Raw genomic sequence first — 27887 nt, 5'->3', positions numbered from 1 at the left:
AACTTAAGAGCAGTAAGTTTCAGTTTTATTTTATTTTAGTTTTTAGTTTTTTCATGTTTGAGAGGCAAAGCTCTCTTCATTTATTTGTCATGAGGATGGGGAAGAGGACCGTGAGGTCACAGGCATGTCTGCACATGGGGGTGCCAGAAGCTAGTATCCACCAGGCCCTCACTCTCTCAGGAGGCCTCCCTGGAAGGGGCCAGCTCACAGATGCCTTGGACACCCTCCATGCCAATCACAAAAAAGTCACGACTGTCCTATTCTTGCCAATCTGCCTGGGATCCAGGGGAAGAAAGCGGATAATGATCCTTCAGGAAACAGAGAAAAAGATGTCATCAGCTCCTGGGCTAATGCCTCACATTCCGAGACCCCGAGACAGGCACTCCCATCACGGGCTCCCAGGCCAGCCTACCTTAGCCCCCGGGCATTTTGCAAGCCTGCCTCACCCCATTAATGTCAGGGATGATGGTGACTGCACATCATCATCGCCCTCCCAGGACAGACTCTCAACATGGCAGCCTCCGAAGTCACTGTATGCTATCTGTGGGTTCACAGAGAAACCCTCGCTCTTCCAAACTGCAGGCCCCCTGGGGACATACGCAGTGCTCCAGCCGCCTGTTTTCACAAAGTCTGGCTCAAGAAGGCCAAGCACAGGGTGACTCCCACTCCCACCCCCACCCCCGTAATGTCTGTGGAGTGAGTGTGCCTCTCTCACAGAAGTGATAGGAAGTTCTTTGTGAAGAAACAGGATACTTGGGATAGCCTGGGGCCAAGGAGGTATATGTGACAACTTCAGTTTTCCCATCTGTAAATAGGCATAATGGAGGTATCTACCTCATGGGGATGGCATGTCCACATGAGGGGTGTGGACACGGGAACAAAACTTCTAAGGATCAAATGGAATCATGCATGTGAGTTACCTATCGAGTATCTGGCACACGGTAAATTACGCATTACTTATCATTGTTAGAATTATTAACGCTCCCCAGCTTGAGGACCAGGCCTGAGCACCTCCCAGAAGTGACCATTCTTCACCAGCCTTTCTGGGCCAACGAAGGCTCCATTCTGGAAGGTTCTTTCAAGCTTCTCATGCACTTAGTACTTCGTAGGCATGGGCTTGGCTCAGGAATATTTTTCACCCGGGAAGAAGTTTTAACCTTGCCACAGAATCCCAGGTTTGGGAGCTGTAGGGGCTTCTTGGGAATCATTTAATCCATGCCTCTAGTCACAGAAGAGAAGGCTACAAACCAGAGATGGTTCATTTCCAGGTTTGTCTGGATCCCCCAGCTGCTCGGGACCCAGAACCCAGGTCTCCAGACATTCAGGCCAATGCTCTTTCCACTACTCCGTGGTCCTCCTGGGAAACTTACCTGGGACCCAAAGGTCCCTGCCTCAGAACATACCCAGAATTCCTCCTGACCTGCTTGGAGAAGTTCTAGAAAATTACTCCTGTTTTCCTAAGATGTGGAAAAGTCTGAAGGCAGATGATAAGTGGCTTTGGTTTTGTCAGGGTAACAACATCCCACCCTGCCAGGTGCCAGGGCAGGTACGGTATAGTGCCATGTCATGCAGTGCCCCCAGGGGGTAGTTAAAGGACAGCCTTCCCACTTCACAGATGGAAACACTGAGGTCCAAGAGGCCACACCTTACCCGGGTGTCACAGGAACCACTGAAGAGCCAGGAATTCATTCAATTCCACTACCACTCTCAAGGTGGCTCCACCACGGCGGGTGCGGGGGAGGGCAAGGGGTCAATGGGCCCTGGGGCACCAGATCATTCTTGCACAGGGTGAGAAACTTATTTGTTCCCCAAACTTAGGATGGGCCTGAGGTGGGATCCCTGCTCCCGGCCGCACAGCAGTCCCAAGAGGGTCCTCTCCCTGCCCCTACGCACCAGTCCTGGGCCAGCTCCAGCTCCTTGGTGAGGAACTCGAAGAGGCGGGGTGCCCATCACACCGATGGAGGAGACGAGCGGCTGCGCGCCGGGATCCGCTAAGTCGTTCACCGCTGTGGCCAGGCCGGATCGCACCGTCACGTTCACGCGCTGCGGGGACACGAAAGCTTAAACTGAAGCCGGTGTAGGTCGGGATCGTGCTGAGGACCGGGGCGCGCGGAGTGCGGGAGCGCGGGGTGGAGATGCGCGGGCCCCAAGGGATTAGAGCTGGGGGCACCGGCCGGGGTTACTGGAGGTCACGTCGGGCTCCTGACTGGGCAAGGCGACACGGAGCGGATGTCGGGGACGGGGCCGCGAGGTCACAGAGAGCTGGAGGTCAGACTCGGCGGGCAGCGGGGCGGGCGGGCGCGGAAGGGTCGGGCTCACGGTGGGGGAGCCGGGGCGGGGACAGAGCCCGACCCAGGTCAGCCAACTTCCTCCCACTCCGTGCTCCCCGGCCCATGTGCAAGTCCTCAGGCTTGCCCAGGGTGGCGGCAGTGGCCGCGCACAGCCGCTTCTCCAGGCCCGCGGGCACGCGGCGGGCGGGCAAGTTGGAGTGCACTGCCGAGTCCAGCGGGAAGCTGTGCGAAGGGCAGCAGGGGAGAAAGCTCAGTTTTATTTGATTTGGGAACCTTATTGAGGACTATAGCCTGGAGAGAGCCTCTCAGATAGCTCTGAAGAGGTAGGGGAAGAGCCAGTATAAATATGAATTCGGGGCTGGGGAATACATGTAATCAAGCGTACATCTTGGTAAGAAATTATTGCTAATCACAAAAGCAGATATCTCACGGCAATGAGTTTAGCGCTTTTCTATGTATGGGAAGGTGCAAGAATCTGGGGTCACTGAAATTCTTCCTTAGATATGCATCTTAACTATCTAGGGACGGTAATCCAAAACACAGAATGCTTCATCCTGTTTTTGCCATCCTGAATTCCCTGAATTCAGAGCGTACAGTCGGTGGGTGACTGCAGTGGATTGCAACTTATCCCTTTGTGTAACTGGATGATAAATAACAGACACTCTGTTCTTTTTGTTTACAGACCCTTAAAACAAGATAAGTTGCAGTGAACATGCAGGGTAAATGGAACCAGACTGTGAAATAACAGATGAAAACATTTAAAAAAAAATTGCTATTTAGGAGGAAGAAAAGAAGGGCTTGCATTATGGTGAAGACCAGTGATGGTTTGGTGAGCCATCAAGAGATAGGGAGTAGGAGAACACCTTGACACTTAATGAGGTGTCCAAAAACATCTAACATATACAACAGGAAGTCACTTGTGTAAACTGCAGTGCGACTTTTTTAAATGAAAAATTTATAGGTAATGTATGTTAAAGAAAAAAACCACAGGCCCCAAATGGCATCACTTTTGCTAAAGCCCATGATACCACCTAGATTTCATAGCTAACCTAACTGCAGTTTCAACCTGCCTCAGAAATGTAATCTTAATCACGCAGTTGGAATTTTCTAGTCAGCATGTTGGCCTTTTCCCCAACCCACCCCCACCCCCCATCCCAGAGGAAGAGGACGCAGTCTGCATGATAAAACCCTCTGGGTCTCTTCCCTCCAAAAATAAGTTGTCCTGGCCCCAAATAATCCTTTCTTTTCTTTTACTAATGACTTCCCCCGGCCGGCCCTTCTTCCTATAAAAGCCTTCTGCCTGTACCACTCCTGGGAGCGCTCTTGTAGTTACCAGATGGGATGCTTCCTGGTTCATGAATTGTTGAATAAAGCCAATTATACCTTCAGATTTACTCTGTTGAATTGTTCCTTGACAGGTAAATCAAGTGAAAAGGTGCTTGCTGTAATGTTATGATGACCCCTTGTGGTTCAAAACCAAAATGACCCTTTGAAAAATTAAACCTGGCACCATGAGCAGCAAATATCTTGGAGTTTAAGTAACATTCTTTCAATGTTCCCCAAACTATTGTCAGTGGTTATCTCTAAAGAGTGGTTTTAGAGGGACTTTCATCTCATATATTCCTGTAATAGTTAAAATTTTTGCAAAAAGTATGCATTGCCCTGGTAAGCAGAGCAGAAAACGATAAAGACTAAACAAAATATAAGGGAAAATAATCATCTTTCTCAGGTAGATATTCGTTTCTATGCAGCCAGAATATAGAATTTGGATTAAAGTAAATTAATGCCCTTAATCTTTTTAAATAAACAGGATTTTGAACTTTTTACCTTTGCTTTAGAGTTATACTTAACATAAATATTTTATCTAAGTATTATGAGTGATGATTGGTTTTTGTACTTTTCTAATCAGATTAAAATTTTTGCCCTAGAACAGATTTTGTGATAAGAAATTAAATAGGGTCACTGAAGAACAATAAGCTATTATGAAGGAAGACACATACTGTATCAGGTCCAGGATTAATTAACATATAAAAGCAAAAATATAATTTTGATAAAGTATAAAAGCTGAATCATTAAGGCAAACAGCACATTACAAATCACTGACAAAACAGATTTCATCACCAGACAACATGTGAAGTACTTTTAGTATTCTCTTTAGCAAGAAGACAATATTAGGGTTTCCCTGGTGGCGCAGTGGTTGAGAATCTGCCTGCCAATGCAGGGGACACGGGTTCGAGCCCTAGTCTGGGAAGATCCCACATGCCGCGGAGCAACTAGGCCCGTGAGCCACAATTACTGAGCCTGCGTGTCTGGAGCTTGTGCTCCAGAACAAGAGAGGCCGCGATAGTCAGAGGCCCGCACACCGCGATGAAGAGTGGCCCCCACTTGCCGCAACTAGAGAAAGCCCTTGCACAGAAATGAAGACCCAACACAGCCATAAATAAATAAAAAATAAATAATTAAAAAAGAAGACAATATTAAAACACCCTTAAAACTTTAAATTATCCAAAACCAACAAAGCATAAAGTGGCCCAGAAAGTCAGTGATGCTGATGACAGTTGGCAAATACTCTGGCTTATAAGAAAGGAGTTAACCAGGAGTACACTCTGGCTGAGCACTGTGATAGCTATTTTGAATCAATGTCAAGGGAGCAGTCTTGCTTTGCCTGCAGTGTTCTTGTCCTGAATTCAGTCACATGCTTGCTGGGTTTTCTCACTGTAGCCCACTTTAATCAAGTTGGGATTCTTGAAGAACGTACACGGAATTTAAGTTCATGTGGCTTTAAAACTCAATTTTTCAGCATAATGTGTTTTTTTGGACTGATATGGGAGGTTTGTTCTGTTTTGATATGTTCTAATCTGAAAACTTAAGTACTGGAGAAAACAGTTAAGGAGAGGTAACCACAAACCCATCTACAAAGGCACTGTCTCTACTGGGCACATGTGCTCTTAGAAATCAGCCACATGCATATACTGACCTTAGCTTCCAGTGAGCAGTGCGGGGCTATCACACCACTTATTGAACTGCCCACTCCACTGCAGAGACTTTGCCTTTCTGCGAAAACTCATTGAGAACTACAATGTTAAACCAGAGCTCCTTGGAGAAATAGGCGATTCCAGGTCAGGGTAAAAATTGAACAAAATGAGCATGGAACAGCCTGTCTACAGAAAACAAGGAATTTGTCAAAGACTACTGGGGTTATATCAGAAAACAGGATGACTATGCTTAAATCCATATGTTAATAATAATATTTTTTATTTTGAAAAAAAAAACCCTTATTGGTCACTTTTGGAGGATGCTAAGAGCCAACTTGTTATTTGGAAAACTGGTAAGTAAATGGAACGAGTTAAGCATTTATCCTGCTTTCTTATATGAAATGTAAACTAGGGTAACCAACAGTTGTTGTTGAAAAGTCTCTTTTTATATAGTTCTCCAGCTAATAAATGAAGAAGGAATGATAAACTAAAATATAATCATTTTGTGACTAAATGAAACAGTGGACCTAAGTGGTAATCATAAATGGCATCTGACATTAAAAAAAAAAAAAAAGAGATATGTTACATGCATCCTGATGGAAGCATTCAATACTGCTGTGAAGTGTTCTTGCAAAAAATCTAACATGAAAGTGATCTAGTGGCCAGATTTAACTACCAACTTACAGGAATAACAGGAGATAGACCAACAGGTTCAATGACACCTCAGGATGTAATCAGCAAATTCCAAACTGTGAAAAACTCTCCAGAACCTGAGACCAAGTGTCTTAAACAAAAAGCAGGGCTAGTGGGAGGGAAGGCGTACCTAAAAGAAAGTTAAGAGACATGTAACCCAATTATAATGTCTCCTCATTCCAACAAACCACGTGTAAAAAAAATTACGCTGAGAAAATTTGAACATTAACTGGATATTTAATATTAAGGAATAACTTCAAGTACAATGGAGTCATGATTATATTATAATATATAATACAGTATATATAACAATATTATATTATTGTTAAAGGATTTTTATCTTTTAGAGATAACTGAAATATTTACAGATAAAAAATGATATCTTGGATTTACTTGAAAATAATTAAGGGTAGGGAGGAAGTGGGCAATGTTATAGAGCAGGGCCAAAAACGATGGCCCAGGCCAAATCTGGCCCACCACCTGTTTTTTTGTTTGTTTGTTTGTTTATTTTAAATATTTATTTATTTATTTGGCTGATCGGGTCTTAGCTGCGGCGTGTGGGCTTCTCTCTAGTTGTGGCAGGAGGGCTCCAGAGTGCATGGTCTTAGTTGCCCCGCAGCACGTGGGATATTAGTTCCCCAACCAGGGATCGAACCCATGTCCCCTGCATTGGAAGGCAGATTCTTAACCACTGGACTACCAGGGAAATCCCATGTTTTTGGTAAATAAAGTTGTATTGGAACACAGTCAGGCTCCTTTGTTTATGTGATCTACGACTGCTTTCTTGCTACAAAGGCAGAGTTGAGTAGTCGCAACAGAGACTGTATGGCCCACAAAGGCTAAAATATTTATTATTTGGCCCTATGGGGAAAAACCTTCCTGATCCCTGGTAAAACTGAACTAAGATTGGCCATGAGTGAATAATTATTGAAGCAGGGTGATGGATACATGAGGGTTAATTATAAAGTATTGTTTCCATTTATATATGTTTGAAATGTCCCATAATAAAAAGGTTTAAAGTTTGTTTGTTTGAAGTGCAGATAGCTTTAGGAAAGGACTTTGACTTGGCCTTTGACTTTGTCACTGAGGATGGCATCCTGGGCCCACTCCAAGGTGTATCCTACACAACACTGCCTCTAAAGACACTCCGAGGGACTGTTTGGCTCGGCATGGCTATGAAGCTAATGACTCTTGGGAGCTCTTAAAACTGACAGAAATTTGTAATAAGTCCTATATATTCTATATAGTTAAGCATACATACACATATACATATATATGTATAGCATGCTACAAAACCGCAATACCTTCATTCTTTGGATACAATTACCAAATATAGTGTCTCCTAGAGAAATGTGGAACTAAAGACTCTGTAAGAGCAATTTTATCCAGCAAACAGCTATTTGAGTCTCTGCTCACCCTCAAGGCATGCTACTAGGCACTTGAGAGACAGAAAGATGATAAGATACTCTTCCTGGCTTTCAGGAGCTCAGTGTAGTTAATGAATTAGGATTACAGTTTGTAGTAACAGGAGGAAGAAGAGAAGCCATTGCAATAGCTTCTTAGCACACAAGCCCACACCTGCTAAGCATATTAAGGATTGTATCTCATTTAATATTTACAACAAACTGAGGTGAGTGTTATTATCTTCATTTTACACATGAAAATACTGGCACTCAGAGAGAGGAAGTCATTTAAACTCATACACTGTCACACTCCAAAGCCCACTCTCCTAAACATCATTGGTAGTTTAAACTCTGAAATGAACATTTTTTTCTTTTAATAAATTTATTTATTTATTTTTGGCTGTGTTGGGCCTTCATTTCTGTGTGAGGGCTTTCTCTAGGTGCAGCGAGCGGGGGCCACTCTTCATCGCGATGCGCAGGCCTCTCACTATCGCAGCCTCTCTTGTTGCGGAGCACAAGCTCCAGACGCGCAGGCTCAGTAATTGTGGCTCACGGGCCCAGTTGCTCCGCAGCATGTGGGATCTTCCCAGACCAAGGCTCGAACCCGTGTTCCCTGCATTGGCAGGCAGATTCTCAACCACTGCGCCACCAGGGAAGCCCTGAAATGAACATTCTTATTACATTTCCACCAGAAGGACCCATTTACAAAGAAGCTCCAGATTATTGTCACTGTGCTGGGTTTCCTCTCATATCCCATGAGTTTGATCTCATTTTTGATAAGTACCTTTAGCAAGAATGAGACATTTTTGCTTTTGCTAGGTTAGAAGAGTAATGTGAAGAAAAGGAAATACTTGGCCTGCTTCATCCACTAATTTCATAATAGTGGAGAAATTAGATGTCTATCATTTTAAAGAAACATTGGAACTTGTCTGCTTATAAATATAAAATATGGCAAACTGAAGTTTTTCGCACACACTCACACAAAATCCATTCTTTTTTGAGCATGTGGACATTCAGGGCTAGTTCTCAGCAAAACTATGAAGACTTTGTGTTGTGCTCTAAATATTTAACAACTGGCTCTCCCCTCAAAATATGTATATATGTTTATCATAAACTTTATGATATAAAGGATGCACATTACCCAATTTACAAATAACAATAAAATAATACTCTTTCTTACAAATCAAATATACTCCATTGATTTTCACAGTATGCTTTCATTTATCTTTGTTCAACTCCAGAATCTGTAGCCAACCTATGGTTGCAATTGACAAACAAGTATAGTTCCAATGACTGTTGGTTGATATTTTTATTTACATTAATGAGTAGGACAAAAATGAAACAATGAAGTCATATATAATGTGCGTGGCTTCTTTGCTGAATAAAACAGTTTTTTGAATACTGAAAGACTATGTTTTCAAATTTTTTGCAATTCACGATGTAACTGTAACAGGAAGGGGAACGGGCCCTTTCCAGGGCCAGAAAGTGAGCTCTTGTCTAATACTCGGAAATGAATTGTCTGAGGAGACACACGTACTGACAAAGCAAAAGACTTTATTGGGAAGCGGCACATGTGCGGAGAGTAGCAGGGTGAGGGAACCCGGGAGAACTGCTCTGCCACATGGCTCACAGTCTTGGAAATACTGAGAAGAGACTGAAGAATTTCTGGCACCTTAACTTCAATTAAGAATTTGACACAGTATATATGAAAGTGAAATACTACATATGTAAAATAGCATTCAGGATATTTGATAGAATTTTAGAGCTAAGTGTAAGGGAGAACCAGCATCCCTTTTGGGAGCATGAAACAACAATTACGTCCTGGCTTAATTAAGCTGTGCATTTTGAGCTGCCTCCAGACTTCTGAGAGCTGGTTCCTTATTTGTGATTTGAATAGTAATACTATCAGTCCAGATACTCATCTGAGTATCCTGAGATCCAAATGGGAAAAATAAAATGAAGAGCGCCTTGTAAAGGGTCAGATTTTGCAAAGGTAGTGGCTTATTATTAAGAATCACAACACTGTGTATCAGCTCCCAGGATTGTTTTCTGTTCTTTGCCCAAAGACTGGGCGCGGGGAGGGAAGCAGCTACGAACCTTTGACCAGGTTAAGGCATTACTAGTCATTGGTTTTACACACACGGTGCTGCTGAATGAGCTTCTCAGGGTTCTCCAAACGGCCTGCTCACGTTTGCTCTATTTACATATAAGTTAATTTAAAAAAAAAAAAAGCCCTCTCTTTCTTCTTATTGATAGTCCTCAGGACACTTAGGACAAATGTAATTTACAACTGAAAGCTCAGAAGCTCAGATGGGGAAGGAATGTTTACACAACATTCTGCTGTAGCAAGGGTTCCAATAGCAAAGCGGGGAAGGGGCCAGTTGCTCTCGAAGGGAAACAGCACTGACCCCCCCTTCTCATGACCCTCCTCTCCCAGCAAGGGTTTGCTCCCGGGTGCACTTGGGTTATCTAGCTGATTCACTGTTGATGTAAAAACAGGGCTGGGCAGGCTATGTTGAAAGCCACTGAAAGCGGAGGAAACTAGTCACGAAACCCCGACTATCAGCTGAGAGATCGCTTCCCGGTAACTCCGGAGAACTGCTAGCGCTCTTTCCAGACCGGTGCACGTCCTCGGGGTCTTCCCGGGACGCAGAGCTGTTTCAGCCTCTCTCGGCCGCGACCGCTTCCCCCATGCTTGAGGGCGCCGAGCTGTACTTCAACGCGGACCATGGCTACCTGGAGGGCCTGGTGCGAGGATGCAAAGCCGGGCTCCTGACCCAGCAGGACTACATCAACCTGGTCCAGTGTGAGACCCTGGAGGGTAAGCGCCGCTCTTCTCGCAGTTTAAAAAGGAAAAAAGGGATTGATGCTGCCCACTGGAAGCATGGACCAGGGACCTGGGAGTCCAGGGCGGGTTCTTAGGCCCAGGGTCCAGACTTCAGGGGTCCATGAACTTGGACGAGGAAAAAAAAATTACGTATCTATTTTCAGTATTCTCTAAGTAAAATGTAGCATTTCTTTTCATTATGAATGTAGGCAACAAATCACGGCGGTTAGTACTTTGTCACCAACAGAAATTCAGTGTTTTCATATCCTCATACTGTTCTTGCAGATACATTGAGATATCATTTATGTTTTCACTATTTCAAAATTATACTAGATATTGCACTCATCCTTGATATTTAATGTCTTAATAAAGAATCACGTTATTACATATTTTAAAATAATAGCTATATTTTAAAATATTTGGTTTCCTTTGTAATACTATGTATTTTCGTTTCTACTTATTTATTTATTTATTTATTTACTTACTTACTTACTTATTTTTGGCTGCCTTGGGTCTTCGTTGCTGCGTGTAAGCTTTCTCTAGCTGCAGCGAGTGGGGGCTACTCTTGGGTGCTGTGTGTGGGCTTCTTATTGTGGTGGCTTCTCTTGTTGCAGAGCCCCGGCTACAGGCTCATGGGCTTCAGTAGTTGTGGCACGTGGGCTCAGTAGTTGTGGCTCACGGGCTTAGTTGCTCCACGGCATGTGGGATCATCCCGGACAAGGGCTCAAACCCATGTTACCTACATTGGCAGGCGGATTCCCAGCCACTGCACCACCAGGGAAGTCCCTCGTTCTACATATTTATAAATATTATTTGGAGAAGGATATCACCAAACTGTCCAGGGATCCATGGCCAAAAAAAATAAAATACCCTAAACCTTGGTCTAGAGAATTTTATTCTATTCTACTTACCAGTATCTATTAACACGAGAGTATGTATATTTGAGGTTTGTCTTTAATGGAGCTTAAGAAAAAAAATCAAGAGACATGGTATGTGGTGAGGCCATCCTAGATTCAAAAGTCCTGACTTTGACCTCTGCCAGGAATAGGTAGGTGACTTTGGGCTGAAAGCCTCTGAGCCTGATTCCTTATTTGTAAAACTTGATGGTAACGCCTGCTTTGCTGAGTTGTTTGGAGAAATAAATAAGGCAGTACATGAGAGAATGTGTTAAGAACTGTGAAGCACTCTACAAATGGAAATTATCTCTTTTTTTTAACCACTTTAGAGGTATGATTGACATGCAAAAAGCTGTGCGTATTTAATGTATACAACTTGATGAGTTTAGAGATAGGTATACACCTGGGAAATCACCACAATCTATGCCATAAACCAATCCATCACCTCCAAAGGTTTCCTCGTGCCCTCTGTTATTACTATATGTGTGTGTGTGTGTGTGTGTGTTTGTGTGTGTGTGTAAACTATAGGCTCTATGCTCTACAGTAGATCTCTAGGACTTATTCATCTTGTATAATCAACACTTCGTACCCTTCTCCCCATTTCCCCCTCCTCTCTGGAAATTATCTTTTTCTTAAAAAAATTTATTTATTTTAAATATTTAGTTATTTATTATTTTTTGGTTGTGTGGGGTCTTAGTTGCGGTACGTGGGTTTCTCTCTAGTTGTGGTGCACAGACTCCAGAGCACATGGGCTCAGTAGTTGCAGCACAAAGGCTTAGTTGCCCCCCTGCATGTGGGACCTTAGTTCCCCAACCAGGGATTGAACAAGCATCCCCTGCATTGCAAGATGGATTCTCAACCACTGGAATACCAGGAAAGTTCCTGGAAATTATCTTTAAGCTACAGTATTTTCAAAGGCTTACCAAAGATTTCACATTTAAATATATAGTATTTTTATTATTAAAAACACTACATTTGTTTACTTTGAAACATGCTTATAAAATTAATATAATAATGTCAATAATAGGGTGCTTTAAAACTTCTAGATTATTCTAGAAAAAGCAAGAAAGCAATAAGGATCAAGACTGCCAGGAAGAGTATTAGAAGGCAAAATAAAACAAAAACTCGGAGGTGACTTTGCAGGCTTCTCAAGTAGGGCTGATGGTCCTGAGGTCACTTTATGGTTCTGACCAGTTAGAGTCAGAGTTAAGGCAGAACTGCCCAAGTTGAGGGAGACCCTCTTCTTTCATTAGCAATGGAAACAGCTAGACAAATCTTGTAGATGATAACTAATTCTGTTGGCTACAAATAATTACAATATAATCCCAAATCCTAAATCACTTCAGCATATTTAATTAGGAGTTTGGTGTCCGGAGAATGTTAATCATATATATAAAATCAGCATAAATTAAGGTAGAAAAAATTAGTGAACACAGAGCATAGTGATTGCTTCTGAGAGAAGCCATTTGAATGAATTCTCAATAGTTTTCAGTCAAGCTTTTAAATGGGCTGAGGAATGCAAATTTAAACATAAACAATACATGAAAAGTCTTCATGATACAAAGCAAGGTTTAGCCAGCTCACTAAAGAATTCAGAGAGAAACCACCCTCAGCTTCACTTTGGGGGAGAAGGAAAGGTTTCAGACCCTTTTGAAGACCCGAAGAATGAAATTCTTAGAAAAATACACACAGGTGCATACACATAGAATTTTCCATATAACATCAGGCGGTCATGGACCACCTGAAGTCATCCTGCACCCCGAGTAAGAAACCCTCTTATATACACCATTGCTTTATTGTCATTGTATCTCATGGTTTCTACCTTTCTTTCCTCCCATTAATATATATATTTTTTCAACCATTCGTTTTACAACTGTGTTTGAATCTGTTGCCAATCTGTTGGAGACTCTTAGGAATATCAAATATGAGCCATCAAACTATAGGTTATAATGATGAATGAGAAAATCAATCTAAATAAAGTAAGGGTTTCATGTCCTCAGTTAACAGTTGAGGACTCTGAGGCTTAGAGTGGCTGTGACTAATCTAACCACCTTGTCAGGGGTGGGGTATGCAGACATCTGTATCTGCTTTTCCACTAAAATGTCTGCCTCCTGAGCATGAATGGAGGATACATGAATAGGTCCATGTTGCTCTCAGCTCCATTTTGATATAGAAAATAATGTCTGCCCTGACTATTTATTTTATAAGATGTTGGGAAATAAATCACTTGTGGGGCTTCCTTGCTGGCGCAGTGGTTAAGAATCCGCCTGCCAATGCAGGAGACACGGGTTCGAGCCCTGGTCTGGGAAGATCCCACATGCCACAGAGCAACTAAGCCCGTGCGCCACAACTACTGAGCCTGCGCTCTAGAGCCCGTGTGCCGCAACAAAAGAAGCCGCCGCAATGAGAAGCCTGCGCACCACAACGAAGAGTAGCCCCCGCTCGCCGCAACTAGAGAAGTCCACGCGCAGCAAGGAAGACCCGACACAGCCAATACATACATACATGCATACATACATATATACATAAATAAATAAAATTCAAAAAAAAATAAAAAATAAAAAATAAATCACTTGTGAAAAGCAGTGCAACTGTTGCATCTGTGAATGTACTGAGAGAAACCCAGCCACCTTCCGGGCTGGCTTAAGACATGAAGAGAAGAACTCAAGGACACTTATTGGGACAGAAGTTAAGGATTTTAGGATTTGTTTACTTTCTCACATAATATGCACCATACAAATTATGGGTAAAGAAGAGTAGGTAAAACAGTGTCAGGATAGTACTATGTGTTGAAGCAGGCATTTTCTGTAAAGGAAAGCTAACTTGGCAAAGCTTATATTTGCCTTTAGTCTTTTGAAGTCCTCTAGTCTTTAAAAGAAAAGTGTCCTGATACCAACAAGTTGTTTTAGAACCACTTACCAGAAACATATAAGGTTTCAGGTAAATTTGGAAGAGAGAAATATGAAAATTGTCCAGAAAAGCTTTGAAAAATCCTAGTATTTATGATTGTGTGAGTGTGGTCAGAAATACTCATCCACTCCAAGGCCTGACCCTGACTAACAGTGACCCGAACCAGTCACTAGGACCCTCTGTGACTCAGTCCTTCCAGGGGACAGGAGAGGAAGCCAGTTCACATGGCCTGTGTCTCTGGTACTGCTTGGAGGCTATATTCACATAGAAAATTCTTAAAAGGTAACTTTTAAAACAAGTTCTTTAAAATTAACTTGAACCAAAATAATAATGTTAAAGGGACATAAAATTGTCTTTAGAAAAATTAACACTGCTAATTTTTTTAATTAAAACTTCTTTTAGAGCAGTTGTAGGTTCACAACAAAATTAAGGAGGAAAGACAGAGATTTCCTATATAACCCCTACTCCCACACGTGCATAGCCTCCCCCTTATCAACATCCCACACCAGAGTGGTGCATTTGTTATAATCAGTGAACCTACACTGATACATGGTAATCACCCAGAGTCCAGAGTTGACATTTCAGTCACTCTTGGTGTTGTACATTCTATGGGTTTGGACAAATGTATAATGTGTATCCACCACTATTGTATTCTACAGAGTATTTTCACTGCCCTAAAATTCCTCTATTCTCCCCCTCCCTGACCCCCAGCCCAACAACCACTGATCACTTTACTGCTTCCCTAGTTTGGCCTTTTCCAGAATGTCACATAATTGGAATCATACAGTAAGTATGTAGCCTTTCCAGACTGGCTTCTTTCACTTAGTAACATACATTTGAAGCCCCTCCATGTCTTTTCATGGCAACACTGCTATTTTCATCAGATTTTTTTTTTTAATTACAAACAAGACTTTTATAAGTATTCTTTCCTCTTCAAAAAAAGGACAGAGTGGTAAAATGAATACTTCAGAGCTTTAGAATTTACTAAGAAATAACCTTTTCTAAAATATATGGTGAAAGTGATCTCTGGCTCTCAGGGTGTGGTAAGAGCGCTCTCAACCCAGCCTTTACCTCGTCCTCTTTGCCATGATTTATGGGAAGGGGATGAGAGGAGGTGATTATAGCTCATGAACAATTACTTCCTTTTCAAGGGACATGACCTTCATTACTTTCCAACTGTGCCTTCACATGGGAATTAATTCATATATTAAGCACTTTCTCATTAGAGCTGAAGAAGTAAAGATGGAAAAGAAATAGTCCCTGCCCTAAAAGGGCTCCAACTCTAGAGAATAAAAATATTGAAAAAATAAGAACCCCTTACTGAGAGCAATTGGGCCTCAAAATTCCAAATGCATGTACACTTGACCTGGTACTTCATGTAGCATTGTTGGGAATAGCAGAAAATGAAAAACAAATCAAATGTCCATTGACAGGGAACTGGTTAGATAAAGTATGGAACAGTCACGTAATGGGATATTCTACGGCTACAAAAAGAAAGAAAGAAAGAAAGAAAAGAAAAAAGCATGAGGGCACATACACACTCTAAGAGGACCTATATGGAAAGAAAGCTGAGATGTATTAAATGAGGAAAGCAAGGGGAAGAACTGTGTAGCATACAGATACTGTTTACTGAAAAAGGCAGATACATTTAAAATATATTTTCTATATGATTGTCTCCATACAAAGAAACTGTGAAAGGATTCAAATGAAACTAAAACTGGTAATTTACTGGGGCTAGTAGTGAGTGGTGGGGGTGGTGGATAGGTAGGTGACAAGTAGGCGACCTTTCTTTGTTTACCTGTATTTATACCTGCTACCTATTTTTAAATTAAAAAATTCATATAGAAGGAAGACTCTTATTTCAAAGGGCTTTCACCAAGCTCCTTTAGACATTATTTGTACCTCTAATTATAGTACTTATTTTCTCTGCCTTGTATTAAAAATGCATATACAATGCCATCACTTTTCTGTTCAAAAATACTTTCATCAGGCAGGATAAATTTCACTCAGTTTAAAAGCTGGAGCAGTCTGTCCTATCTCTACCTGGTAAGCATTTCCTCAGAACCCTTTTGCCCTTCTACAGTTATTCCTTCAGCCACAAATTCCATTCTCCATCCTGCTTGCCTGGAGAACACCCATTCCTCTTTAAAGTCTCCACTTCAGAGTCAATTTCTCTATAAAACCTTTTCTACTGTATCCCTATTGGGACAGAATTGACTAATCTCAATTTTGTGCTATATTGTACCTTGTAATGGACCTAATTCTGTGTAGCATCTGTGATATTTGCGTAAGTATGTCACTCTGGGGCAGGACATTTGTCTCGTTTATCTATCTAGTCCCCTGAATTATCAGTTAAGGGCTTACCTCCTGAATGAATAAATGAATCTATCCCCTCCTAAATTTAAGCCTTAAGGGCAGACACTATAAATATGTCTGGTGATAGAGGTGTTAATTAACTAGGTGGGAGAATCCTTTCACAATGTAAATGTATATCAAATCACCACAATGTACACTTTAAATGTCTTACCATTTTATTTGTTGGTTATACTTCAATAAAACTGAATTTTTTTTTAAAAAGACTTCTTTTATAAGGGTAGAAACCACACCTTGTACTTTTTTGTCTCCTAGCTTCTCTAGCCCAAGGCTATGTTTTGCACATAGTAAGAATCTGAAAATACACATTAGAAATGTCTGCATGTTTGAGTTAAAGTCCTGGCTCTTCTACTTTCTGGCTCTAGGATGTTAAGTCAGCTGCTTAACTTTTAGTCATGGTGCTTTCTTATCTGATACTTAGATGGTATCTCCCTGGCCTAACTCCCAGTTACCAGGGGAATTAGAAATTTCTGAAGATGTTTTGTAAACTGTAAACCATAAGAATTCCTGGGAAGTCATAAGAACACCCCCTGAACTGCAGTGTATATACAACAAGAATTAATTTACCCTCTTCTGCTGGACTTTTGAATTCCTAAAATAATCCTTCCATTTCTTGGTTATGGTTAATGGTGTTTGGTGTATGATTCTAAGTAGCTGATTCTATTCGCCTTCAAAAGCACTGGTTTGTTTTGGAAATATTCATTCTATAAATAAACAAAACAATTAAAAATATAAGAAGAGTTTAAACCTATACATAGAAAATATATTTGAAAGTGAACCAAATCTTGAAAGACAGTAGGTTGGGAAAATGCCAGTGAGATAAGGAATAGGAGGTGGGTGGAGGGGAGTTGATATGGCAAGACATTCTAGGTTCTTGAGGAGAATTAGTGAACTATAGATAGAAAACAATAAAAGCATATGGGTGAGGAGTAAAGCAGTTTGGCTGCAATACTAGCATACTTGGAGAATAAGGCAAGAATTTAATTTAGGTTGGGAAATTTTTTGAAGGCCCTTGAAAGTCTAATTATGGAGCTTCAAAATATTGGATGAGGAGGTACGTTTGAATCTTCAGTCAAATACTTATAAGCAAAGAGAGGCTGCGACAGTGAGAGGCCCGCGCACCACGATGAAGAGTGGCCCCCGCTCGCCGCAACTAGAGAAAGCCCTCACACAGAAACAAAGACCCAGCACAGCCCTAAATAAATAAATAAATAAATAAATAAATAAATAAATAAATAATGCATTCAAGCTTTAAAAAAAAAAATACTTGTAAGCATAGAAAACATGAACAAGTTATTTCTCTGAGCATCGGTTTCTTCATCTATGAAATGGGGATTATTGTTAAGGTTGAGAGATAATGTGTATTAAATTCATTGTCAGTGGTAAAATACTCTGCCAATATTATGCAAGTTGCTTTTAATCTGCCTAAAACTCAGTAGTTCCAAGCTACTTATAGGATCATTATAAGATCAAAATATTTCTTAGGAAATATTCTTTGAGGCATGGAGTACATGAAGAGAAACAAGCCTGGGAGAATCTATTAAGAGATTGCCACGGTAAGCTAGGTATATGATATGGTCATTCTAAACGGGGGATATAAGGAGAGGAAATCCAGGAAGATATTAAGGAACAATGCAGGGGATTTGGAGTTAATAAAGCATCAAAGAGGACTTGAAGTTTTATCACCATGAGAATGGCAGTACATTAGCAAAAACGGAGGAAGAAGCGTCTGGTTTTATAGATCCTGATATATTTATTAAAATCTGAGTAATTATATGATGGTAGATTCCAATGTATTATTTAAGAAAATTCTGGTTTAGAGAATAAAAATCAAAGTCTTAGCCAACTAAAGCAAGTTACTTTGGAAGTAGATGGGTACAAGTGAGGAAAAAAAAGGCTCTTCACCTACATCATCTTTTTAAATCCCCACAACAACCCAAAAGCATAGTTTCTATACCTATTTTGTAGATGAGGAAACTGAGTTCAGAAAGGTCAAATAACTTTCATAAGTTCAGCGCCGGCAGAGTGTGGTGAAGAGGCAGGGGGCTGCTCAAAGATAGCACCCTTCACAGGTACCTCTGAAGGTGCTTCCTTGGCATAACCTACCTGGAGTGTGAAAGGTCTGGACATTCATTTTTATAGAGTATCAACAGGAAGCTGCACTGAAAAAAAAAAAAGATCTATCCAACAAATTACTAAAGAAGAGATAACAACCAGATAGTTGTCCTGCCTCACTGGCCAAGAGATCTCAGATAATTCCCTGAACCCAGTGACTGCAACACACAGAAGATGCATTTTTACTTTATGACCCTGTGTACACACATGCGGGCACATTGCATATACACTACTCTGGGTGATATACTCAGATATTTGTTATAATAGCTCAATCTGTTCCCTTTATGTTATTACATCTGGGACCTATAAAATTGATTTAGTTGGTAGTGATCTCACAGTTCCTCATTTGAATAAAAAAAGAAAAAATGCCACTTGACACACTACTCTGGATAAAAAAAGAGTGTAATTTTCCAAAGTGTGCTCTGTGGGTGGCTCCGCTGATTTCTGGTGGCTTGGGAGGTTCTGTACCATACTCTTTCCAAAGAAATCATTCAAATTAATGTATTAAAGGCTTTCAGTTCCTGAAGTTAAGAAGCCTGTTTATTCCAAATGTATTTGACCACAAAGCTCTATTCATCACATACCTATTTAGATAAGCATTTAGGGAAATGCAAGGAAAAATATGTGATCCTATTTTAAAAACTATAAGCATTATTGTCATTACTGACAGATAATGATATTGTCTCAGCAAATATTTCAGGTCTTAAGATTTTCTTAGGATCTGATTGCAAGTGTCCCTTGGATCATCTTGGGGCTGGTGAGACAGGGCTCCTTCTATCTCAACTGTCTCTCCACCAAGCACAGTATTACAAGATTGCTTACAGGGTCTGAAACACTTGAGACATTTTTTTAAAATAAATTTATTTATTTTACTTATTTATTTTTGGCTGCATTGGGTCTTCATTGCTACGCGCGGGCTTTCTCTAGTTGCAGGGAGTGGGGGCTACTCTGTTGTGGAGCACGGGCTCTAGGCACGCGGGCTTCAGTAGTTGTGGCACGCGGGCTGAGTAGTTGTGGCTCTTGGGCTCTAGAGTGCAGGCTCAGTAGTTGTGGCACACGGGCTTAGTTGCTCTGCGGCACGTGGGATCTTCCTGGACGAGGGATTGAACCCGTGTCCCCTGCATTGGCAGGCGGATTCTTAACCACTGCGCCACCAGGGAAGCCCTGAAACACCTGAGACATTTAATTTCAGAATCTCACTGGCAGCTGAAAGGTTTGGAAGTTATTTTGCTTAAAAGAAACATATGTCACATGAGCAATATACCATGGTTCTGGAAGAAATACCATTTGTGTCACTTCTGTTGGCAAATATTCCTCAGTGCTGAGAATGCAAACTGTCAAACTGTATAAAAATCTGACTGTCAAAATAAAAGCCAAAGAAGACATGGCAAAAGAGTATGATTTTTTTTAAATTAAGTTAATTAAATAGGTAATTGAGCAAATAAATTCTGCAGTCAATCAGATGAAGAGCATTTCTGGTGCATGATCTACTCCAGACACTGAGGAAGAATGCCTGTCTGCTGAATCTCAGAGACTCAAGAACCACTTGAGTGCCTAACTGCAAATCCACCCTCCCCCCAGCTTCCAGAGCAATTAGTTCATAGCCCACAGGGGCTCCCTGTTATCCTCAGGATCAAGGGAGTCACACCAAGCCTTCCTGGGGACAGCCCCTGCTTATTTCTCTGGCTTCACTTCTTACCCCTCCTTCTCTCCCATTCAGTGCTTCAAACCACACTGAACTGTTTTGAGTTTCTTGCACCCACAATACCCATACTAATTCATGGAATGCCTTCCTTGCGCTCTTACATAGCACCTTAAGGCTCACCTGTGGCTTAACCTTCTTCTGGAAACTCTCCTAGGTTTTTTGCTCTCATCCCTATGCATCTTGCTCTTATTTTCTATGTTCCCGTAAATCAAGGTTCTTATCTTTATCACTGAACTTAGTTGTTTGCATCATCTGTTTGTCGTGCCTCTACCTCCACCAGATTGTGAGTTTCCTTGAAGATGAGGAATATGTCTTCCAGATTTTATGTTTTTGGTTTTGTTTTTAAATTTTTTATTTATTATTTATTTATTATTTATATTTTTGGCTGTGTTGGGTCTTCATTTCTGTGCGAGGGCTTTCTCCAGTTGCGGCAAGTGGGGGCCACTCTTCATCGCGGCGCGCGGGCCTCTCACTATCGCGGCCTCTCTTGCTGCGGAGCGCAGGCTCCAGACGCTCAGGCTCGGTAGTTGTGGCTCACGGGCCCAGTTGCTCCACGGCATGTGGGATCTTCCCAGACCAGGGCTCGAACCCATGTCCCCTGCATTGGCAGGCAGATTCTCAACTACTGCGCCACCAGCGAAGCCCCGAGGAATATATCTTGTCCATTTTGGACCTCCTGTGGTAACAGCACATAGTAGATGCTTAATAAATGTTTGAATGAAAAATATAGTAAGCTCCAGGATGCTATATTGTCTCCGGTTGTGTGCTAGATGGTGCCAAAGACATTTTTGATATTCAGATATTTAAGAACACTTATATGTTGGGTACTACACAAGGAACCAAAAGATAAAAGATATAAATAAGAAAGCAGAACTGCATTTTTGGAGTTAACATATTAAGACTTTATAATATCCTGGGACAGGAGCTGTGCTAGAAATATTATCCAAGTACTTTGAAATTCAGCGTGAGATTGAATAATTCTGCCAGACAGAAGTAAGGCTTTACAGAACAACTGATAATCTGATTTAACTGATTGGCAATAAATTATGGATTTTTAAGATATGAGGCTGGTTTTGAGTCCATTTATCAACGTGATTTTGAGCAAGCTATTAAGCTCTCTGAGCTTCAGGGTTCTTATCTGTAAAAGGGGCTAAAAATCATTCCTAACTCATAGGGTTGCCATGAGTAGTAAATGAGATAATACACACTTGATACAATGCCTGATATGCAATAAGCGCTCAATCACTGGTAACTATTATTTTAATGTTGAAGGATACATTATAATGAGCAATCTGAAAAGGGGAGCGGGCCAATTCTATAGAGTTAGATGGGATCAGTATTAACAGAAGTGTAGGGCTGGAAAACAAATGGTTTGTTCAGGATGAAGTGACAATAAATGAAGTTGGAAATCAATTAAATTATCTGGCAACCAAAAACATTGCCATTTAAAGGACATCTAGCATGGTCCCATGGAAATGATGTTGGAATTCAAGAGTAAGGAGACCCATCTCCTAGTTTAAGCTCCACTACTATATAACTCCCATTTAGACCCGCTGAAACTCAACTTCTTCATCTGTAGTCAAAGGATATTGGTGGCTGCCCTCCCATACCCATGGTAAATATTAGTAATAAACTTTTCTTTTCCATCAAGCTGAGATGGAGGCTTAGTATCCTCAAACAGTTTTCCTAGCACTATTTTCAAATGACTAAGTTGGCTCAGGTAAAACCAATTTGCAATCTCTGGACTAGGTGATTTTTTATGTTCTTTTGAGCTGTGCTAAATAATTCTAGATTTTTTAGGTAATTAAAAATTGTTATATCGTACTTGACTATCTGTGTTAACATGAATTTTTTATTGCTTTAGAGATTGATGCTCAAATCTAAATCATATGTAGACCTTATGTTAAGGTCTAATAAGATAATAATTAAATATGCATTTGTCATAAAGTTACCAAACTTTCAATTAGTGTTGTAAAGGTTATTCATGCATGTTCAAAATTTAACCTGATTTGGGGTTTCATTTAATTTCAGATCTGAAAATTCATCTCCAGACCACTGATTATGGCAATTTCTTGGCTAACCAAACAAATCCTCTTACTGTTTCCATTATTGACACGGAGATGAGAAAAAAGCTATGCAGAGAATTTGAGTATTTCCGGAATCATTCCCTGGAGCCCCTGAGCACCTTTTTCACATACATGACGTAAGTGATAGCAGGAGGCCCTACTCCTCCCCAGTGTGATTGTGCAAACAACCCCAAACAGTTAACAGGTGGGGTGTTAGGCTGACATGAGGCTTAAGACCTTCTACTGTTTGAAAGTTTTAATACATTCAAATCTGAGCAACTGATAAGCTCACAGAGCTGCATTTTCACTGTTAGAATATAGATTTCATTTATTTATAAACATGATTAGATAGGTGGCTATGGCCTCCATGTAAAGCAGTGTTTTCAGTTTTCATTCTAAAAAATAAGTACTGCTGATGCGTGGAGGTAGATATTATGCGACATTTTCGGATCGCTTGTCAGGGTGGGGTTGAAATATCACAGATCGTTCTTAAAGCCACACCTACCCTTTCCTGATTCCTCTTCAACAGCATAAGGAGTTCCCATCACAGTTATATGTGTTTTATTTTTATCCCTCTCCATCACCAGTGGTTCCAGTCTTTCAGTGTGAAGGCCCTTCTTTTTAAAAAATGTTTGAACTTCTACACAATAGCAAATTGTATTTCTTAATCCAGTTAATAAATTATATCCAGTGCTCAAAACTTTGGGCCTCTCTAGTTGTCTTAGCTGACAAACTGGGAAAAAAACGCCCGCAATAGATGAGATGTTTATCATGTATATACAATTTAGATGTAATATACAAAGTTATGATTACTAGATCCAGGCCCTCAACTGGTTGAGAAAGGCATAAAATAAAAATATCCCTTTATTCCACATGTCCCCTCCTTCCCCACTCAGTTCCGCTCCCTAAAAGTAGGTACTTCTCGGTGTCTTATTATTTTTCTAAAAAAAATGTACATTGTGTATGTATATTGATGCACACTCAACCCACCCTACCCCCACATTTATACAAACAGAATCAGTTTTTTCCCACTTAATATTTGTTAGAAATAATCCTCATCAATGTCATACTTTTTTAAATAATTGCATGGAAGTCCGTGTTTGGTACGTATCATGACTCCATTCATCAGGCATCTATTAACAACTAACTAACTTTTTTTTAATTACAAAATGTTTTGCAGCTAGCTTATTACTGTGTAGGTCTTGAATTTATTTCTAGTTAAATTTCTAGCAGTGCGAGTAGTGAATCAAAGGAATGTCCCGTTTTTATCTTAACAAAATTTGCTACGTTGAACCATCCCCACAACAGCGCATGAGAAGGCCTGCGGCCCTAACTATTACCAACATCACATACTACCTTTTTAAGTTTTGCCCTTCCAATAGGTTAAAAACTGTGTCTCTTTGCTTTAATTTATATTTTTTTATTAGCAAAAGGGAGCATCTTTTCACACTTAACTAGTCATGTTTATTTGCTACCTGGTCAAATACTTTTATTTGCTACCTGACCAAATACTTTGTCTATTTTTTTTTTAATTGGGGTATTCAGCATTTTTTGTTTATATATAAAAGCTCTTTTTAAATTAAGAAAGTTAACCTTTCATCATATGGGTTGAAAATTTATTTTCTCAGTTTGATATAATATAATTTTATTTTTATTTTTATATTGTTTGTTTGCTGTAGGAACATTGAAAATTTTTAATTAGCTATAATCGGCAGTCTTTTCATTGTACAATCTTTTGATTATTGTGTCCTGCTTAGAAAGGCCTTCTCCACTCCAACTCATCAATAAACTCACCTGTCTTTTCTTCCATTTTTTTGCTGTTGTTGTTGATGTTTCATTTTTTACATTTAAAACTTTGATTCATCTAAAATTTATCTTGGTGTAGGGAATGAGACTAGAGATCCAGCTCAAATTGTTCTTCCCACATAGTGATCCAGTTGTTCTGTACCATTTCTGTAAATAAGCAAGTAGAAGAAATGATCATAATTCCAGGCAGGAAGTAACCACTGATGTCCCTGAGACATGTTGTTAGTGCCTATGTTCCTTGTTTGTGCAGTCAATCCTCCTATCAGCACTGTAGTATAGAATTTTATTTATAGGCAAGACACAGATGCTGACATTTTTAAAGACTCCACCAATATACAACTAGTCAGGGATGAAGATCAGATATGAACTTGGGTCTGACTCAGTCTAAAGCCCAAGCACTTTTTTTGAGAATTCTGGAAGGGCTGACATTGTTGCCAAGCCTGGAAATGGAGTAGAATTTGGAGATTCGGGAAAAGGCTGAACATCTGGGGTTGACGCATGAAGAGGGAAGGATTCTGCCTGCATGAGGAATAACTGGTCAGTTTTGGCTGGAGGAGGCTGTGCAAAAAGGGAAGGAGAGAAATGGGGAAAGGAGGTTAGAGAAGTAAATTCCAACCAGATTATGGAGTCTTCATTGGCAGGCTAATGAAGCTGGCCTTTATCACATCAGAGTATTTTTCGTGTGTGTGTGTGTGTGTGTGTGTGTGTATGTGTGTGTGCGTGTGTTTTGTTGGCATCTGCAAGACCTTTCTTTAAAAATAAAATCTTTAGCAGAAACCCCAAATGTAGGAGAGACAAAAGAAAAGGCCAGGTTTGTTCCCAAGATTTATTCCTCTCCATAACAGTTGGGGTGAAGTAGAATGCACTTGAGCTTTGGAATGAGTCAGATCCAAGTTTATATCTAATCTTGAATGGCCGCCTGTGAGAGAGGATTTGCAAGCAGGGAAGCCTCCTGCAAAAGTGTCTGCCATGGGTAATTATGAAGACATTAAAGATTCCTGAGCTTTAAGACAACATGGCCATAGTTGTGTAACAGTAAAAATGATAATCCAAATGCTAGACACCATTTATGAACTATTACTATATGCCAAGGCTCTGCTAAGTGCTTTACAAACATTGTCTCATTTAACCCTCATGACAAGTCTTATTCAGTTCTGATCATCACCATTTTAAGGATGAGGAAATGAAAACTTAAGTGCAGTTAACTTGCCTAAGTCACAGATCTAAAAAGTGGAGGAGTTATGATTTGAAATAAATGTTAGCAGTAGGCTTTGTAAAATTATTTTGCTCAGACTTTAGTTGAGTTCAGAAAATCTGACCTGTGATGATGACAGGGGACAGTCCAATTTTAACTGAATGAGAAAGCTGCCAGGCTTTTGTTTTTAGATTGCAAGACGATCTCACATGATGAAAATTTTCCCCAAATATGTGAAGAGATGCTCCAGCTCTAAGAATGACTCTGAGTCATTTGGTCAGTGGTTCCTCTTACATGATGATTCCACAATTTATTGCTTCCTAATTACAGAATCTTAAAACTGGAAGGAGCCTTAGCATTAATTAGCCTTCTTATTTCATAACAAACTACCATGCCAATCTAGTTAAAATATACTCTGTTTCTAAAAACAATTACTTAAAATTCCAAATATTTCTAGTCATTAGCGATGTTTAAAAACTGTATATAAGAATTCAGACAGTTACAAATACCTGGGTAGAATGTTAATAAAAAATAAGACGTGGAAATGTAGTTTTGGTAGTATCAGTATTGTTAGTAGTGGACATGTTTTAATTTATCTTCTGCCTCTCTCTGTCTCTCTGTCTCTCGGCTGTAAACCCTTTGAATTAGTTCTTTCAGTATCTCTATCTGGACTTACAAGTACATAATGGGCACTGAATATTTGCTGAATCAATATATAATCCTGTATTTAGCAGTATCTTACACATACATATAGAAACATACTTTCAGACAGTTCAGGATTTTATATTTTATATAGTACTTGAGAATTGGTTATTTACTGGCCAGTATGTTAGGGGTAAAAACCAAATGTCATGCCTGCAGATACATTTTGTGTGACCAGGTCAGTCTTTACAGTAATTTTTTAAAATATGTTTAATTAAGGCTTGCATTCTCCAATTAACCACAGTTGCCAACACTCCCTTTTGTCTTATGATCTTCAGGTATTTAGGTTACTTATCAGACATCTGACCTAGATGTTTTACCTACATCTTTACACAAAGAAGTGTTTATATCTCCAGTTTTCAAACTAGAGAAACTGAGGCTCAACATATTAATGTATATTTCAAAGTCACAACATTATTAAGAGATTTGGAAGGGATTTGATTTCAGGTCCATCATTCTAGAAAACTAATGATCTTGTACTGTCCCAATAGTTTATAAAAAGGCAAGTAAATCAGAAATATCTGTGGGCCTTTAAAAAATAAGTATATTTCTGATCCCTATCCCAGGAGATTCTGATCCAGTTGGCCTTGGAGTGGGACCCTCCTGTATTTTGGAAGGCATGCAGGTTATTCTGACGTGCACCCTTAATTAAAAATGTCCCATTATGGTGCCTCAACTTTATGACTTGGAAGTCACTTTCACAATTATTCTTATGAGTTTTTCACCACAGTTAATTACATGGATAGGATTATCTCCTTGTCAGAGACCAGAGAGCTCAACTGCACTGAAACCTAGGTCTTCTGAATCTCAATCCGTGGTTTGTTCCACCATGTCGTGTGACTTGCCAACACTGGCAGCATCGAGCTGTGCTCTGCAGAGCCTAAAGATGTGTTACCATAACAAAAGGTAACAAAGTTATGTGTGCAAGACAGGTGTCCAATAGTTCTGAAACTATTTTTCTTATTTCTCTTTTAGAACATGTTGCAAAGTCAAGTGTCTGTCTAGCGCCTGTGAACTCCCATCAAATAGGATTACTTCCTGCCCTATTAGGAAATGCCCAGGGCATCATTATGAAAATGATTAAGTCAACCCTAATAGAGATGGTCTAAATTTAAGGTGGTATGATAAATATAATCTAAGCATTGCACATGCATGTGATATAATTACTGTATATGTAAAACTTGTTTTGAAAATCTGGGATGGATATTTTTAAATGCCTAATAGCAGGAAGATCTGGAGGTTTTATGTACTATAATTATACACAGTGATGTGAAACAAAGGAATGAATCCAATAACATTTTAATGAAGAGACTATGTAATATAGGCTTGGATTGTTTTATTTTTCTTCCCTCCTACTCAACACTTTCCAGCAGCATTTCAATTTCTCCTATCTTTTGAGATTAAACATCTGACTAGAATAACATTTTAATATTCAAAATACTAATTTTATTTTAAGATTGTTTTAATCTCTTTAAATAATCAAATTTTCTCAATATAGGATGACCAAGGAAATATAATATTCAATACTTCACAGTAACATTGACCAAGAATTGTAGGTTAAGGACCACACAGTGAAGAAAGATTCATTTATGAAAGATAACCAAAGTTCTTGACTATTCCAGTGACAGTTTATAACCCTTCTGTAGGCTCTGAACTGTGCTGTACATTAGGAGGCTGTATACCTTGGTTTGCCCTAAAGGTTTTCTCAGGATGAGGTCTATTGATGCTCAAACTAGGGAAAACCTCAGCAAACTGGATGAGTTGGTTACCCCATCACTTGTTAGTCAAAACATAAATAACCTAATTCTGAGTCACTAAGAACTTACATTCTAATAGAGCAGGCACATGTGTCCACAAAGGGTGAAAAGATGACAGAATTAAGCAACAGCTATAATAGAGACTTGAACATTCAATTAGAGGAGTCTGGAGG

General features: G+C 40.1%; 1 protein-coding gene and 1 pseudogene across 2 annotated transcripts in view; one reads left to right on the top strand and one right to left on the bottom strand.

Moving 5' to 3' along the window:
• Positions 1–235: 235 nt before the first annotated feature.
• Positions 236–5066, bottom strand: LOC103019297 (D-dopachrome decarboxylase-like; annotated as a pseudogene).
• Positions 5067–9881: 4815 nt separating this feature from the next.
• The window catches only part of ATP6V0D2 (ATPase H+ transporting V0 subunit d2), a 54618-nt gene continuing 36612 nt past the window's right edge, over positions 9882–27887 (top strand). For both annotated transcript variants that reach the window (XM_007176095.2, XM_007176094.3), the window contains exons 1-2: positions 9882–10183; positions 22220–22391. In XM_007176095.2, coding sequence (XP_007176157.2) covers positions 10054–10183; positions 22220–22391 — 302 coding nt within the window. In that variant the 5' untranslated portion in view covers positions 9882–10053. The remainder of the gene's footprint in view (positions 10184–22219; positions 22392–27887) is intronic.

This window comes from Balaenoptera acutorostrata, chromosome 17, assembly GCF_949987535.1.
Source record: "Balaenoptera acutorostrata chromosome 17, mBalAcu1.1, whole genome shotgun sequence".
Taxonomy (NCBI): domain Eukaryota; kingdom Metazoa; phylum Chordata; class Mammalia; order Artiodactyla; family Balaenopteridae; genus Balaenoptera; species Balaenoptera acutorostrata.
The sequence above is the reverse complement of the archived record's forward strand: the minus strand, read 5'-3'. Positions and strand labels throughout refer to the sequence as shown.